Source organism: Sebastes umbrosus, unplaced genomic scaffold (assembly GCF_015220745.1).
Source record: "Sebastes umbrosus isolate fSebUmb1 unplaced genomic scaffold, fSebUmb1.pri S35, whole genome shotgun sequence".
Lineage (NCBI taxonomy): Eukaryota > Metazoa > Chordata > Actinopteri > Perciformes > Sebastidae > Sebastes > Sebastes umbrosus.
The window spans coordinates 1042-19947 of record NW_023618440.1 but is presented as its reverse complement, the minus strand read 5'-3'; the positions used below and the strand labels follow the sequence as shown (position 1 = coordinate 19947).

Here is an 18906-nt window from a genome sequence, read left to right as displayed (position 1 = left end):
CTCGGCTCAAGGATTAGGACAGCCACAAACGGTGCGAATGACCACATGAATCCATCTACAGTGCTAAGATGGACTCAGACTCAATGAGAGAAGAGATGCTACAACAAGTTCCAGAATGTTTGTCGGCTCGACATAGTACGGATATTGGACTTGTGAAGTCAGCTCAACCAGTAAGAGTTGAACTCCGACCAGGAGTCAAACCACCTTGGAAGAACCAGTATCCACTGAGTGAAGAGGCAATCCGAGGAAATTGAACCACAGATTGAAGGACTTCTTAAGGCAGGTGTCTTAAGGATAACACAGGACCCCAGAGCAACACGCCTTTGTTGCCGATAAAGAAGCCAGATGATTCATATCGCCTAACACATGATTTAGAGCGGTCAATGAAGTGGTGGTTGAATTTTCCAGCAGAAAGTGCCGGATCCACATACTTTGCTAGCCCAACTTCCGCCAAAAGCGACACATTTCACAGTGTTTAGATTTATGTGGTGCGTGTTTTCAGTGTTCCACTGAGTAGGGAAAGCCAAAGTTTATTTGGGTTCACGTACAATGGACAATCTTATGAGTATGAGAGCTGCCACAAGGATTCAAACATAGTCCTCACATTTTCAATAAAATAGTGAAAGACGATTTGGAGGGGATAGAGCAGGTACTAAAAAGCACTGTAATTCAATATGTGGACGACGTCATCATTTGTTCACCAGATGAGGAGACATGTCATAAGGACTCAATTAAATTGCTACAAATACTGGCAGAGAAGGGGTCACAAGGCCTCTCTGAAGGAAAATGCAGTATGGTCAGGAGAAGGTAATTTACTTGGTCAAACAATAACGCAGGGACGCAGAAGCATCTCTGATAGTCATGTGGAGGCTATTCGTAAGGCTCCAAAACCCAGAACAGTCCGAGAGATGATGACATTCCTTGGTATTGCAGGATATTCCTCAGCATGGGTTGAGGATTATGCTAGCTTGACGGGGCCTTGAGAGCTATGATCAAAGAAACTGGGAATGCTAAGCTACACTGTAATCTGTCCTGGACACAGGATGGCCTTTTGGCATTTGAAACGCCAAAAAGAAGTTGCAAAAGACTCCGGCGCTAGCAATTCCAGACTACTCTAAGAATTTTGTGTTATATGTATCTACTTCTATTGGGGGTAACTATGGCATTGCTGCAGTTCTTTGTCAACCACGGGTACGGGGACGAGTCCTCAACCTATTTCGTACTACTCTACGGCTTATTCAGAAGTAGAGTTAGGGTTACCACTGTGTTACAGAGCTATGGTGGGAGTTTTCTCTAATGTACGATAAAGCATCATCTGTAACAATGGGTTATCCAGTGACAATTCTTACACATCATAGTCTCAGAAATCTTTTGAATTATGGTAAGAACAACTTGACCATGTCTAGGCTTAGAGACTATCACAGGCTCTTAGAGCAGGAAGATGTTACCCTAGCAAGGTGTGTTACGGTAAATCCAGCGGAGAATTTGCCAACTCTAGAAGACGGTGAGCCACACGATTGTGTTCAAGAAGCAGAGAAATACTCAAGGCTTAGATCAGATTTACAAGCTCTCTCCCATTGCATGTGGTGGACCTGGAGTATTGGACTGATGGGTCTTGTTACGTGTGGGTGATAAATTAAGGGCCGGCTATGCAATAGTAAAAGCCCAAGGAACTGGATTTGCAGTTGAGAAGGCTGAAGAGATACCACAGCCTGCATCTGCACAACTTGCTGAGCTGGTGGGGCTAACTGAAGCGTGTTTGTTGGCAAAAGAAGGAAGCGAGTGACGATATATACTCGACTCTGCATATGCACATAATGTGTGCCACTTGTTTGGAGCAGTGTGGAAGAACCGAGGGTTTAAGAAAAACGGATGGTTCGCCGATACAGCATCACGCCCAGATCAATGAAATTGTGCATGCTATGATGAAGCCTAAAGAAATAGCAATAGCTAAATGTGCGGCACATAAGAAGGATGCATCAAGGGTTTCACAAGGGAACAGAGCGGCTGATGAAGCTGCAAAAGCAGTCACAGGAGCAGATAATTGGGCAAAGTTCTTCTCGTCACGCATGAAGTGACTTGGAAGACAAAATTACACTCAAAGATGTGATTTTAATGCAGGAAGCTGCTCCTGAAAATGGACAAACAGTTGTGGCTAGACCGAGGTGCCACCCGAGATTCTACTGGACTTTGGAGAAATCATGAGGGGCTGATACTATCACCTCCAGACCTGTTGGTCTGATGATTCAGGAGGCGCATGCTTAGCTCACGTTTGCAAGGGGGGAAGTTAAAAGAAAGATCACAAAAGAGTATGGTTATTTGGGCACCATGTTTGCTTGAACAGATTTGACTATGTCATAGGCAGGTTGTACTATCTGTCTGAAAAACAATGTTCGGAGGGGAGTGACGGTTCCTCCGGGCCACATCCCAACTCCAAGAGGTCCTATGCGTGAACTAGTTGTGGACTATGTTGACATGATAAAACCGATTGAGGGGAAAAGGTATATGCTAGCGTGGTGGACAGATCTTACGGATGGCCTGAGGCTTGTCCAACCAAAACGAAAAGATGCTCAATCGGTTGCTAAGTTCTTATGCAGAGAGGGTCAATAAGCAGGTGGGACTTCCAGATCGAATATCCTCAGACAATGGAAAGAGTTTTGTGGATAAGACGGTGAAATTGATTTTGCAAAACTAGGAAGTAAACAGCGTCTTGGGTGGGCAGTCTATCATCCGGAAAGTCAAGGGATATGGAGAAGAATGAATGGGGTTCTGAAAAATCGTATTGTCAAAATATGCCAGCACACGGGGTTAAATTGATAGCAGCGCTTCCATTGGCGTTATTCTTCCTTGTAAATGTGGAATAGGAAATAGCCGTATTAACTATTTTCCCAAGTGGGAAAATAGTCGTGGAGAGGATGTGGAGTTGATACCTCCTGGAAACTACGGTCCGCCTTATAATCAAAGGAAGTACTTATTGTACAATGATATAAGGTTATAAGAAAGTTGTGGATGATTGTTCGCTTGCTGTGCGCAACCTTGCATGGGAAGATGAAGGGGGAATATATGTGTACATATCGAGAGCCAGAGTTTAAATTTGTTCCATCTAGCCACTCTTGATTGAAAGTTACGTAAGTCGTAAGGTGAGACTATGATAACAACCTAAGACCTGTTGAAGTAACCACTGCAAAGGTAAATAACACACGGATAGGGACTGCTACTTTAAATTTGAAATCAATAATATGATAATGCGTTCAATCAGAGTACTACCTTGGTGGACAACATTAACGCCTAGGAAATTGGAGAAGGTGACACAGACACTTGATAAAGTATCCTTCCATTTTAAATATCTCATATGATTATAATCATATTATTTACCTCTGTTTTTTGCTTGCGTAGTTTGTAGTGTTGATTTGTTATTTTTTCGAGACTTTGTTTAGTCTCAAAGGGGGGTATGGCAACAAATGAACAATATGATTAATGGACAATATGATTTCTAATTTCACATTTTTACTTATAGAAGTGTTCTTATTCTGTGTTTGATGTTTTAATTTGTATCTGTTCTGTATGCAAAAGATACTGGTTTTCTTGTCTTTCATTCTAGAACATATTGGGGGAAGACCAATGTGAGGGTGATGGGATTGTCGGGGACCCGATGGGCTGAATGGGGTCAGACACGTCAAACATGAAAATACGAATGTCTGAAAACTTTGAACGTGAACTGGCGATATAACATCCAGAGTCAAGACGCCATCGATACTACACCGGAGTCAGGCTGCTGAGGAACTGCAGTGTTATACAGTCTTATGTCTTCTCTTAGATTGTTACATTAGCATTCTTAAAAATGAATTGTCTTTTTTGTGTATTACATGCTTGGCAAATGATGGTTTCTAAATATAATGGGACCTCAGATGTTTTCTTTTCTCGATGTTTTAGGGACAGTGGGGTAGGCAGAAAAGGTCCATAGAAAGGTGCGATGGGTTTGACAGCCTGACTTTGGACATTGTTTTGTTTAATTTGCTGAGAGTTCCATATGTATTTGCTTTAAAGTCATTTCCATACACAAATTGCTAAATTTCCTCATTTCAGTATTATGGAGTAATACGTATGGTCGCCTTGGCAGAGGGGACCGTGAGAGAATTTTCCTGTCTACATTGTTTAAATGGATATTTCAAGAAAGATTAGCTGCCTGACAGGTTTTTCACTCTCACTTTTATACTCCATACAGTAGTTTCAATGGTAAAAAGGGCAGGTTTGTTAAATTTGTCATGTTAATACACCTGTATGTCTCTTCTTTATTTTTTTCGAGACTTTGTAAGTCCCGAAGGGGGGAATATGTGGTATATTCTCAGGTCTTGCACCGGATAGTGGGGGCCCCTAAGTTGTAAACAGATGTGTAAGAAGCATACGTGGAGACCTAGGGTCACAGGATATGTCCAGGGGCTGAAAGATAAACATTTAGGACAAAGGAGCCATACAGGGTCATATCCTCAGAGCAGATGCTGCATGATATGACCCCGTTATAAGAAGGTGCGAGAGCCCCGAAGTGCAGGACTTTCAGATTTGACTTGAGACCTCCGGACGCTCTAGACGTTCGTTATGACATTTGTTGCTTGTTTGTAATAAACTCTATTATACCAGCAAGAACAGTGTCCGCGGAGCATCCTTGCTCATCACTTCAACAGCACTGTCGCAGGCAAGATACTACACTTGAAACAGCTCATGCAGAGATTTTCCTGCCTGCAGTGCATAGTTGTTGAGTGGTCACCGGACTGGCAAACCTTGCATCTCCTTTGAGTAAAATTTGCTTGCTCCCCAATAGGTGGTGTAACTACTGCTGACTGAGCCTTCTGCTCCAGCACGCGGTCCAGCAAGCTGATGAGGGACTGAATGCAGACACTCTCTGCCTGAGAAGAGGATGAGGGCCCCATTGCATTCTGGTCGCAGGTAAGCTCCCTGGCATTATCAGTAGCTACAGCCTCCGTTGCTGAAGTCTGGGCATGTGCACCAACCTGCTTTGGTTGTGGAGGCCGACATGTTTTACCTTGAGACTTGGTCCTAGCCTCTCTCTGGTTTTCAGTGAGGCGCTCCTGGATCTCATCTGCTGTCCATTTCTCTGCTGTTTTAAACTTCAGAACACTTGAAAGTGCAGGGTCGGGGCAGTGTTTCACAAACATCATTGTGACTTCATGAGAGGGATCTTCAATATTCCGTCCCTGCCTCCTCAGACACTCATCTGCCACATCCACAGCTTTATTCAAGCGGATCCAATAGTCCATTGGGCTTTCTCCGGCCAAAGGGAGAGTGTTATAAAAATCTGCCAAAGGCATCGAAGAATATGTTACCTCACTAAAATGTTGTTTGAGTATATCAAAGACAAGCTTGGAGTCTTCAGCAGGCCTTAAAGATGGAATGCTGCGCAGGGTGACCTTGACAACATCTCTAGCCTTTCCCATCAATCTTGAAATTATTTCTTGGGAATGCTCATGAGGCGGGACACCCCTCTTATTCAGGTAAGCATCCATGATTTCCTCCCATTCATGTACTGTGTGTTTGTCGGTTCCATCACCCCTGAAGTGTGGTGGCTCCTTCACATCTGACTGCATCACTAACTTCACCCCAGTCATGTTTAACTCAGAGAGACCCGGGCCCGTGTTCAAACTAGGTGCATGAGTAGTTCGATCTTCTTGGCTACCTGCAGTTTTCTGCATCTGGCTTGCAATACTCTCTCCAATTTGGTTGGCTAACTGTGTTATGAGATCCCCTATGTCTGGATAACTCATGTCTGGACTAGGCATGTGCTGTCTGGGAGAAAGTACATCGGTGTGCATGTGAGTGGAAGAGAATGCAGGGTGGCCTACTACACTAGCACCCCTTACTGAAGTTGATTCTACTTCACCAAAAAGCTTGCCCCGTCCGAAGCTTACTGAACCAGTACCCCCATCATGGCCAAATGGTATCTTAACATTTTTACCATCAGTCATCTTAGCTAGGTTTGTTATCTCTTAACCAAAGCTAATAAGAGGTAAGTGAATACTCAACATACACAAAAAAAACAGGATAAAAATGAACTTGTGAAGACTAAAGCACCAACAACACTTAACACTCACAATATATGCAGTATTTGTCACAGCATTAATGTCTCTGAAGTGTGTTAGTACTTGTTACAGCATCAGTGTCCTTGAAATGTTAATACTTGCTGCAGCAACCACCGGCGATCACGCTGACGATGATCTGAAGCGGAGAAATCCGGGTCACGGCACCAATGTAGCCGGAACGGTCTGCAGGTCCCGACCACACTGCGTTGTGTTCTGGTGCACAATCAGACGCTGGACACTGGCATGTCTTGTTGAACTCAGGTTTATTCCTGTTTTGAGCCCAGAGAGAGCAAAATGCTGTCATATGGGTTTTATCCTCATAGAAAAACACCTCTCGCAGTCAGGTTCAGTGCAGACTCATTATAAACATGAAAATAACTCAAAACATGTAAATCAAATAAGACACAATAAAATATAAATGAGTGTGTCATTACTTTGTGTCTCCAATTACATAACATTCAATTATATTATCAATAACAATTGGCTTTAGGCTTAGCCTACATCGCCGTGACATGTGAAATAAATCATATAGATGTGTGTTTGTCATTAAATGACACACACACACAAAAAAAAATACATATTCAATAAAAAAAAGATTTTACAGACCCCTATGGCTGTCATGAAAATTACACTGTTCCACAATCACCTCACACAATATACTTAAAATGAATACTATAATTACTGAACACGGTAATGGGAGTACAACACATATACACATACCTGTTTTGAGCCCAGAGAGAGCAAAATGCTGTCATATGGGTTTTATCCTCATAGAAAAACACCTAACATGAGAAAAGGACGAGCTTCAATGTGGATCCCACGGGAAGATAAAACACCTAACATGAGAAAAGGACAAGCTTACATGTGTATCCCACGGGAAGATAAAACACCTAACATGAGAAAAGGACAAGCTTCAATGTGTATCCCACGGGAAGATAAAACACCTAACATGAGAAAAGGACAAGCTTCAATGTGTATCCCACGGGAAGATAAAACACCTAACATGAGAAAAGGACAAGCTTCAATGTGGATCCCACGGGAAGATAAAACACCTAACATGAGAAAAGGACAAGCTTCAATGTGGATCCCACGGGAAGATAAAACACCTAACATGAGAAAAGGACAAGCTTCAATGTGTATCCCACGGGAAGATAAAACACCTAACATGAGAAAAGGACAAGCTTCAATGTGGATCCCACGGGAAGATAAAACACCTAACATGAGAAAAGGACAAGCTTCAATGTGTATCCCACGGGAAGATAAAACACCTAACATGAGAAAAGGACAAGCTTCAATGTGGATCCCACGGGAAGATAAAACACCTAACATGAGAAAAGGACAAGCTTCAATGTGGATCCCACGGGAAGATAAAACACCTAACATGAGAAAAGGACAAGCTTCAATGTGGATCCCACGGGAAGATAAAACACCTAACATGAGAAAAGGACAAGCTTCAATGTGGATCCCACGGGAAGATAAACACCTAACATGAGAAAAGGACAAGCTTACATGTGGATCCCACGGGAAGATAAAACACCTAACATGAGAAAAGGACAAGCTTACATGTGTATCCCACGGGAAGATAAAACACCTAACATGAGAAAAGGACAAGCTTCAATGTGGATCCCACGGGAAGATAAAACACCTAACATGAGAAAAGGACAAGCTTCAATGTGGATCCCACGGGAAGATAAAACACCTAACATGAGAAAAGGACAAGCTTACATGTGGATCCCACGGGAAGATAAAACACCTAACATGAGAAAAGGACAAGCTTACATGTGGATCCCACGGGAAGATAAAACACCTAACATGAGAAAAGGACGAGCTTACATGTGGATCCCACGGGAAGATAAAACACCTAACATGAGAAAAGGACGAGCTTACATGTGGATCCCACGGGAAGATAAAACACCTAACATGAGAAAAGGACAAGCTTACATGTGGATCCCACGGGAAGATAAAACACCTAACATGAGAAAAGGACGAGCTTCAATGTGGATCCCACGGGAAGATAAAACACCTAACATGAGAAAAGGACAAGCTTCAATGTGGATCCCACGGGAAGATAAAACACCTAACATGAGAAAAGGACCAGCTTCAATGTGGATCCCACGGGAAGATAAAACACCTAACATGAGAAAAGGACGAGCTTCAATGTGGATCCCACGGGAAGATAAAACACCTAACATGAGAAAAGGACAAGCTTCAATGTGGATCCCACGGGAAGATAAAACACCTAACATGAGAAAAGGACAAGCTTCAATGTGGATCCCACGGGAAGATAAAACACCTAACATGAGAAAAGGACAAGCTTCAATGTGGATCCCACGGGAAGATAAAACGGCGACACCAGCACACACACATGTTTAGCTAGTTAGCTTAGCCTCTCAAAACTCACTTTACAAGTAAAAAGCACGACAGAAAATTACCCAGTTCGTCTGTCCTAATGATACTATGAAAGAGTAAACTGCTCTGTGTAATTAAATCAACATTAAAACATTAGAATTCACACTTTACATCGCGCCACTTTAGATACATACCTCTCGCAGTCAGGTTCAGTGCAGACTGACGAGAGAGCGGAGGAAACGCAGTACGTCTGCTAACAACCACTAGAGGGCGCTGTAGCACAAACTAAAACAACCACTAGAGGGCGCTGTAGCACAAACTAAAACAACCACTAGAGGGCGCTGTAGCACAAACTAAAACAACCACTAGAGGGCGCTGTAGCACAAACTAAAACAACCACTAGAGGGCGCTGTAGCACAAACTAAAACAACCACTAGAGGGCGCTGTAGCACAAACTAAAACAGTACTCCCAATACCAAGGATAAACTTAGGAACAACACAACAAGTGAGGGATTTTGGTGAAATTAATACATATTGCAATAAAACACATAACATAAGAAATAATAATTACAAATATTATTTACTGTCACTTCTTCTATCTGTTACATATGTAAAGACAGTGACCCAAAATTATACATATATATATATATATGTATGTATATATATATATATATACATACATATATATATATATATATATATATATATACATTTATATATATACACACACATATATATATATATATATATATGTGTGTGTGTGTGTATATATATGTTTATATTTATATACACATGTATATATATATATATGTATATATATATATGTGTGTATATATATACATATATATATATATATATATATATATATATATATATGTATATATATGTTTGGCTGGCCCGCAACCTGAAGTGAAATTAGTGTCCACTAATATTCTCAGTGACACAATGAGGTTTCCTACTGTCAACCTGAAGTGAAATTAGTGTGTGATAGTGGACACGATCCTTTTAATTATAATCTGAATTTAGAGGGAAGATAGCCCATATATGAGATTTTTAAAGGGCTTTAACTTTGAAATTCTACATCAGAATGTTTTGATGCTGTCTGAGTGAGACTTTAAGGTGGTCTACTGTTATTCTGAAGTGAAATGAGTCTGTGATAGTGGACATTGTGTTTTTAAATGCTATCTATCCTAAGTGAATTTAGGCACATAGTAGAAACATGAAGGTGCTGAGGGTGAGGTGGTATACTGTCATTTAGAAGTCAGATCAGTCTTTGGAAATGTATTCTTTAATATTAAGTTTCACTAAGTATTTACACAAGTGGAATAACATGTTTCTCTGAGCTACATTTTGGAGGTGGTTATTTTACTTTTAAATTATCATTAATGTCATTTAGTATTTCACATGTATTTATTTTGTTTCATGTATTTATTTTTTACCTATTTGTGTATGTATTTGTTTAAATAATTATTCATTAATGAATTTATTAATGACAAAGTGACTGAACTCTTGAATGAATCTGAATGGCTCATCATTTATCAGAACGGTGCTTTTATTTTAAAGTCTGTGCCTACACGCTCTTACCGTGATGCCTAGGATATACACGCTCTTACCGTGATGCCTAGGATATACACGCTCTTACCGTGATGCCTAGGATATACACGCTCTTACCGTGATGCCTAGGATATACACGCTCTTACCGTGATGCCTAGGATATACACGCTCTTACCGTGATGCCTAGGATATACACGCTCTTACCGTGATGCCTAGGATATACACGCTCTTACCGTGATGCCTAGGATATACACGCTCTTACCGTGATGCCTAGGATATACACGCTCTTACCGTGATGCCTAGGATATACACGCTCTTACCGTGATGCCTAGGATATACACGCTCTTACCGTGATGCCTAGGATATACACGCTCTTACCGTGATGCCTAGGATATACACGCTCTTACCGTGATGCCTAGGATATACACGCTCTTACCGCAAAACAATGTGGGGGCTGGCGTGACTGTGTTTTTCGAAGTGGAGGCTGGCGTGATTGAATGGGTCTGGAATATCAAGCTAATAAGCTATCATAAGCACAGCATTACCTAGCCACGGTTAGTTTATGAACACATGAGCAGTTAGTGCTAGGCACTATTCAGTCATCAGCCTGCATTAGCTTGGTAGGGAAGCTAACGTTAGCTACTGTCTAACCTTAGCCAGCCAACATGACCAACACTTAAGATATTCACCTAACATTACGTTCATTCTGCAGCAGATAATGGTGTGGGTACCTGTTACAAACAGGCTCGGTAAGGAACGTGCTGACAAATTCGGTGTATTTGCTGAGTTATAGCATTTTTTAATATATTGAATGCCTTTAAGTACCATATCCAAGTATGTGCATGTGTGTAGCCTCAAACAGGCAGCTTTTCTGATGGAGCTGTGGCATTTGATACATAGGTTAACAGACTGACTTAAGCTAGGGAGAGAAGAAAGACATAAGCGTGAAATCAGATGGAAATTGAATTGTTTGAATGGGTTGCTACTGTCAATGAAATTGCAAGGCTAACATTACTTCTGGATTACTGAAAAAATATAGAGGTGAAGTGGGTTTTACATTGCATGAAAGCACAAAATTGCGTTTTACTAATTTTCTCTCCAAATGAGGAGGCAGTCTCCAGACAGTCTGAGTTGTTAAAAAGGAACTGTGCCAACATGTGATTTATTTTTACAGATGCCACTAGAAAAAAACCATAAAAGGGTTGATTCTGCGAAGAGGGCATGGGCCTTGAGGAAGGCTTTAATGGTGGGTGATGCAGAGTCAATATATTCTTAAAGAGATGTCTTTATTGTGCTGACTTTGATTTTGCATAAAACCCCTTTAGACAAATATTGGAGTGGACGTTGCTAAAATCCCATGAGTGTTCTTTAATGTTGAAAACAGAAGATCCTGCACAATGCTCTTGCTCATTAGCACAATTTATGCATCGTACTAAAGGTTAGGTCCCTCTGGACTGTTTTACAAACGTCTTACAACATTGATCTTATATAAACTTCACACAACAATATCATGTATGTTATAGACACGTTAGACTTCTCTCCAGTGAGATATAGTGAGTTAATATAGTGACTTTGAGATATGTATAAATTGTAATTCTGTTCTGAATTCTCTCTTTTTTTTAAAACAATTGTAATATGTTTTAGAGGCCCCCTACAGCCAGTGTTACTTTCTGTTTTTTGGTTGACATTCTTTTTCAAACAGAGAATGGGGGTGTGGTCAATAAAATTAAAAAACAACTAACTGTAATGAAAAAAAAACAATAACAGTATCGATGAACAGAACCGATAAGGAGTGTCGATAAGAGTAGTAGTATCGATAAAATGCTAACAATACCCATCTTGCTGAATGAGTTATCAATCATAACTGGAAAAATGTAATTACACCTCTTGCATAACCACAATGTTTCAAATATTCTTTAGTCTTTAAAGGGCACTAGATTTTAAGAAGTCCCTCTGCATGACTGCAGAAGGTCCACACAATGTAAATGTTTTTGTATTAAATCAGCAACTTAAGTAGTAGACAAAATACTTACTAGTAGTTGACAAAGAAATGCTTAAGCTGATGGCAGTCATAGACTAGGTATTAAACATCTTACATTTATGTTGATGTTTAGGTGTCCGTATGGATCTGAAAATGTTAACTATTTACTAAGGAGTGTGTGTGTGTGTGTGGTGTGTGTGTGTGTGTTGCGCGCGTGCGTGTGCGTGCGTGCCTCCCTCCCTCCCTCCTCTCTGTGTCTGTCTGTCGCTCTCTTAGGATCCAAACCTGAACCAGGAGGCTGAGCCAGGAGTGAGGAGGGTCCAGCTGATTCTGGCTCCCAGGGCTCTGGTTATTATTATTTGTTGTCTTGTGCCGCGGCTCAATTTGCCGTGAGCTGGAATGAGCGAGAAAAATGAAACTTGGCGCGATAACTGCAAATGATGTGCATGTGCTTCTCAAGAACTATGACCCCAATCGGCCACATAGTGGCGCTGTAATTAACGCCCAAACACGCGACATTGGAAAGGCCACGCCCCGCCCACCGTAAGTCCGATTGACTTGAAACTTGACAGACATGTGCAGCTCCGTGTGATCTACAATAAAGCCTCTGGGACCACTAAAGTCCGCCTAACTAGATTTTCCGCCATATTGGATTTTTTGAAAAACACATTTTTGACATCTCCTAAACCGTTGGTCCGATTTCTACCAAATTTTCTGCGGATCATCATTGGACTAATGTCATCTAACGTTGCATAAAGCGTGTTGATACCTCATTGCGTTATGAAGCTGTTGACCAACAAACTTTTCAATAGTCGGAGCTTAGCAGGAAATTGGCCATAATTCATTGACCATTAGTCAAATCATCATAAATCTTGGTAGATATCTTCAGTACGTGTTTGGGAATAGGCGTACCAAAGCATTTTCCGCTTGACCCATAGGGGGCGCCAAAACTCTCAAACAATTATATCGCAAGATCCGGTGGACAGAATTTTATCAAATTTGGTGCACATACTCTAGGCGCTAGTGGCGCTTTGAGCGCGAAAGGCTATAACCCGCGAAATGCCGCTTGCGGCTTTAATTAGTATTATTATTAGTATTATTATCAAGGTAACAGATGAATGATTTTGACATGATTTCTTCTACATTGTTCGTCACTGCTTTTGTTTGTTCCATCAGGTGTCCTGAAACAATCTATAGCTTCAACTGCAGCAAAGGGAGGCAACATGAAACAAACTGTTGCACCCACTGGCACAAAAGCAGGTGAGGAATTCACTCCACTTGGTTCCTTGTTCCTTAGTAAATTATGTCAAATCAAGTGAATTCATGTTTGGTTTAACAGCTGTATTTACAGAATACAGTAAATACAGCGAGAAGAGCACTCTTGAAAAGGAGCTCTCCAACTTAGAGGGCAAATACAAGGTCATGGAGACTCTCCGGGACAGCCAAGAGACGGAGCTCCAAACTCTCAAGGTATAAAGTCTGCTGCTGGATAGCAGCTAATACTAGAGATGTCCCAATAACATTTTTTTTCTTTCTCACTACCGATTGTGATACCTGAACTTGCGTTATTGGCTGATACCGATCCGATACCAGCGCGATTTTTAAAAAATCTGCATTATTATTATTATTATTATTATTATTAAACAGCTGTTTACTACTGACCATGCGTTTCGTGTGATGCGTCTTAAAATGTTTTCAAAAATCAGTTTTCTTCTTCGCTGCTCTAAAACAGTAGTTATCCACGGCGACAGCACAGTGAAGGCTACTATTTTGGAGCTGCAAAGAATTGATTTCCAGTTAAACAAGTTGATTTTTTTTCTGGGTTCATAAATTCTGGTATCGGATCAGTGCATAGAAGTTTGAAGATTATTTTAAAAACAGATATGTTGCTCAGATTTAAGATGAGAATTAACAGTATGCTTTTCGTCTGTCCGTCTTTCCTCTGCAGATGAAGCTTGTCGTACAGGAGTCAACTCTGGCCCGCCTGCAGGTGACCCTCAGAGACACCGAGGAAGAGGTCCGCTCTCTCAGGGACACTGTGGTCCAGCAGAAGGATGAGCTGCATGCCGGGGAGATGGAGCGCAGACAGCTCCACAATTCCATCCAGGAGCTCAAGGCAAGTTACAATGTGGTGGAACAGATCAACACAGCCCGGTGGACGGCACCATCAAAGTCCTTTCAGTAGCTAATCCATGGGCTGGGCTACGTAGTTCTATTCTAACTCTACTGAGGAAAACATTTGTTTTTTTTCCTTTTTGAATTCTTTGCAATTATTTTTGTAGTGTTGTAAACACCAAAGCCAAACAAATGTTACTATTCTCTCTGACTAATGAGACTACTTTGTCCACCACCCTTTTCATGCAGGGCAATATCAGGGTCTTTTGCAGAGTGCGCCCCCTGGTGGAGGGAGGCCTCAGCAAGCACATTCAGCTCCTGACCAGCGACAACAAGGCGATCACACTGGCCAAAACAGAAGAGGTATACCACATCTATAAATAAAGGCATGTTTGTAGTTAAGGAAACAGTTTTTTTTCCAGCAGGCCACAGTAGCAAGTACTGATGTATTTACTGTCTAATCAGACATTTTTTTACATTGTAGAAAAGAAAAAAATGTCAATATCTTCATGGATGGATGTCACAGTTACCATAACAAACATGTCTCTCAACAGTACCACATCAAACTCACCTTAAAGAAGATGCCACATACTGATTTGAGTTGCATAGGCATATCTTAAACTACTAAAACTTAATTCTGCCCTTTTCTGCTTTTTAGTCCCACACAGGCAAAACTGCTGAGACTCAGAAGAATTACAGCTTCAGTTTTGACCGGGTGTTTGGCCCCCAGGCTTTACAACAAGAGGTAAACAACATGTGCATATACATTTTTACAATATATAAAAGAGTCTTCAAGTTATGATTTTAAGATAAACAAAACACATGCATGTTTTGTGGCTGTTTCCTACCAGGGCAGGAAATTCATGGTGATTTTGTCAATTTGTTGTCAGGTCTTCGAAGAGATCTCGCTGCTGGTGCAGTCGGCATTGGACGGCTACAACGTCTGCTGCTTTGCTTATGGCCAGACAGGAAGCGGAAAGACGTACACCATGGAGGGAGACGAGTATGATGAGTGCAGAGGTGTAATTCCCAGAGCCGTGAAGCAAATCTTCAGAGCAGCAGAGAAACTGGGAGCACAAGGCTGGGAGGTTAGTGTGTAATGTCATGGATGTGAATACAAACAGGGAAGCAGGTCTTTCTATTCAAAATGAACTCTGTCTACATCAGTTAAAGCATTTTAAACCTGCAATTACTGATTTTTTTCTGGCCACTTTGGGACAGCAGAAACAAGTTGTGAACACAACATTGACATATCATCACCTTTTAAGTTGATGTGTGGAAACCGTTCAGTTGCTGATTTACGCATACAGCAGTTACAGAGCAACAAAATTACGGAGCCGGTATAGGGGGGATAATATTACGAGAAAAAACTCTGAATTTCCGAGTTTAAAGGCGTAAAGAGAAAAACTAGAATATTCTCTGAGATTAAAGTAATAAATTCACGAAAAAAAAGTAAATATTCTCTGTGATTATAAAGTCATAAATTTGCGAGGAAAAAGTTCAGAAATTGTCTGAGATTAAAGTAATAAATTTACGTGAACATTTTTTAATATTCTCTAAGATTAAAGTCATAAATTTCAAGAGTAAACTAGAATATTCTCTGAGTTTATAACGTCATAAATTTCAAGAGTAAACTAGAATATTCTCTGAGTTTATAACGTCATAAATTTGCGAGAAAAAAAAAACGTGGAAAAAAGAGTGTTTTTTTTTTTTTTGTCAAGGAACTCCACTCCACTGCTTGCCTTGTATTATACCTGCAGGGAAACCTGTTCAAATTATACTTTGCAATCAGACTTATCAAGAAGTAGATACTTGTGATTTTAGCCCAGAATCACCATATTATCATAAGCGTCTGGACTTTGAAGAGACATCGCCGTGAATTGGTCCAATTCAGAAGAAAACAGCATATTGATTTGGATGAGGTGATAGCTTTTGTGCATCAGGAACTACAACGCAATGGACAGATGCAGGGATATCACCATGTTCCATACTGTTGCACCTCCTCACTAACGTGTGGGTGTGGCATTCCCTGTTTACCATCTGTTGTGATGAGGTTGATCCAACCTTGCAAAGTGAAGGGATGTGGTTCCTTGACCCAAAAAAGTATTTTTTTTCTCGAAAATTTGTGATTTCAATCTCAGAATTTCTGTCTTTTTTTCTTGTAAATTTCTGACAACACAATGTCACAATATAGTGCAAGACAGATGCACAAAGACAAGTTCATAGAGAGCAGTCCAGGCTGCCGCATTGGGATTCATTTTCACACTAGTGTGATTTCTGCTGGAGCTTTTGGCACCCAGACTCTCACATCGGTGTAGATTCATGCTCTGTGTGCCACCGTTGACACCAGCCAACAAAACAAAGTGAAAGGGAACATTTTCATTAAATGTTGGAACCATTTCTGTTTTTTTTCTCAGTTCTCCTTCACAGCGAGCTTTGTAGAAATTTACAATGAGACCCTGCGAGACCTCCTGTACACTGGCACGGCCAGCAAGAGGCCCGAGCATGAGATCCGCAAGACCACCAATAACGAGATGACGATCACCAACCTCACATACGAGAAGGTCTGCAACGAGGATCAGGTACGCTAGGCTCATATATCAGTCACTCAAGTTACTTGACTGTTCAGTCATTCATTTTGCATGCAAAAAAAAAATACTTAACATTAAAGATTAAATCAGTAAACAAGTACGATAAGCATGATCGACATATTAACAGTTAACTATGAACATACCATGTTATCTCTACCGTTGTTACTTTACAGTAAATAATCTCTATGATCCCCTCCCACTGCCAGGTTCTCGGCCTGATCATGTTGGCGAATCAGAATCCGCTCTACAGCCCAGACGGCCCAGAATGACCGCTCCTCTCGCTCCCATTCAGTGTTCCAGCTGGACATCGAGGGAGTGAATGTTGGCAGGGATGTCAAATGCAAGTGTGAGTATAATCCCGCTGATTATGCCCGTGTCAGAAATGTGGTTTCACTTGTGTATTTAGAATATCAAAACTCTTTGTTTAAGGTAGGTTTCTTGTTCGGTTGTCTAAAATCGCTGCAGTTTCTGCGTACGTGATCTATGTGCTCTTTTTATAATCTGATTTATAAGTTTCTTTTTGTTAAACCTGCATATGTATTTTGTGTTTTTTGTGTGTATAGCCACTCTGTGCCTGGTGGACTTGGCCGGCAGTGAGCGCATGCTGAAGAGTCAGTCTCAGGGTGACCGCTTTAAGGAGATGACTGCCATCAACGGCTCCCTCTCCAACCTGGGCATGGTCATCTCCGCACTGGCCAACAAGGTCTGTAAGCAGGAGCCCTTTCTTGCTGAAAGAGGATGTGAAGTCTAAAGGTCCTGACACACCAAGCCGACAATAAGCCGTAGGACAGTTTGGGGCCGTCGGTGAGCGTCTGCCGGCCTAGTTTTTTCCGTGCGTCTTCTCATTTTTCGGTCTTCCGGTTTCCCTTTTTGAATGACGAATACAGACTACCGCCGCCTGCTGGTGTGGAGAGTTATTTCCTCTCACGCAGGTGCAGAGAACGTACGTGGTAGTTGGCAGTCAGCTGTAGTCTTTGCGGTGTGTTTGAGTGCAACTTTTTGGCGAAGACAAAGGCGACGTGTGGAGATTCAACCGGTGGCCTTGGTCGCTGATAGTTCTTTGATATCGGCTTGGTGTGTCTGGGCCTTTAAGATGAATGCTTTATTTACAGCTTGCCTTTCAGTGTTCATTTAGTTTGTGACATAAACTGATTTTGTTTGTGTTCCAGGAGAGCTATGTTCCCTACAGAAACTCTAAGCTGACCTACCTGCTTCAGGGATGCTTGGGAGGAAATAGCAAAACGTGAGTTCTTGAACAACATACTGTAGTTTCAAGACATCAGTGGTCGGCTCCAACAGATGCTCTTTTATGTTGCGTCACTTGAGTTCAAGGCAGCAAACCACTCTTTTCAATCATTTGTCCACAGTAAGAGGTTTTATCCAAAATTGAGAAGCTGATTTGACTGCATGTAAGCTCTGCCTCCATACAAGAGCTGTTGCCTCCCAAAGCAGGGCAGATTAATTATGACTTTACTGATCTTTGGTATTGGTTTGCTGGTTTTAAATTCTCACCCAGGTAGACGTATTTAGGAGAGGAGATCATTCTGAGTTATTCTAATGAGTTTATTTGTGTTTTTTCTCATCCCAGGCTGATGTTTGTGAACATCGCCCCAGAGCCAGACAGCTTTGGGGAAACCCTAAACTCTTTGAGGTTTGCCAGCAAGGTCAGTGCATCTATGGTTGTGGTTAATCATGACATGAGTACATTAATCACATGATGTGAAACTGTAGATTAATGTGAACTTCATTGTAAAGTTAAATTAACTTTATTAGCTGAAGAAGTACAAGAGAAAGCTCTTTAAGTTAAAGTAAATACAGTAGTTCCTGGTGCAAAAATGCCCCCAACTAGCAATGTTAAACAAATATATTTTTAAAGTCTTCATCATCAGGTTACCTGTTTCCTTGACCCACAGCTTTATTTTGCTTGTAACACTGTTACAGTGTAATTGTTTATAATTTTCTCATGATTGCGACTTTGTGATTTCTGACATGCGATGTTTTCTCTTTGCTCTCTTTACAGACTGTGTCATTGGTACTGCAAGCGCCAACAAGAAATAGAGCGAAGTGCTTAAAAAAAACTCTGTCCTTACCACCTATACCAGTTATCTATGAAATATTCAGTATAATCGTTTCCCATGCCTTTTAACTCACACTTTGTGCTGTTGGAAACATTATAAAAATGATATCCTTTTGTATATGCTCAGGGCATTTGATTACTAAT

General features: G+C 41.1%; 1 protein-coding gene across 1 annotated transcript; it reads left to right on the top strand.

Annotated features, from left to right (window-relative positions):
* Nucleotides 1-13202: 13202 nt before the first annotated feature.
* LOC119484188 (carboxy-terminal kinesin 2-like) lies at nt 13203-18370 on the top strand (the record flags this gene model as incomplete). The annotated part of the gene is given in 12 exon segments (XM_037762840.1): nt 13203-13239; nt 13331-13449; nt 13928-14095; nt 14344-14457; nt 14753-14839; nt 14985-15182; nt 16512-16676; nt 16892-16924; nt 16926-17031; nt 17249-17388; nt 17855-17928; nt 18274-18370. Coding segments are annotated over 12 exon segments (1338 nt in total), but the record flags the coding sequence as incomplete, so codon positions are not given.
* Nucleotides 18371-18906: the final 536 nt, after the last annotated feature.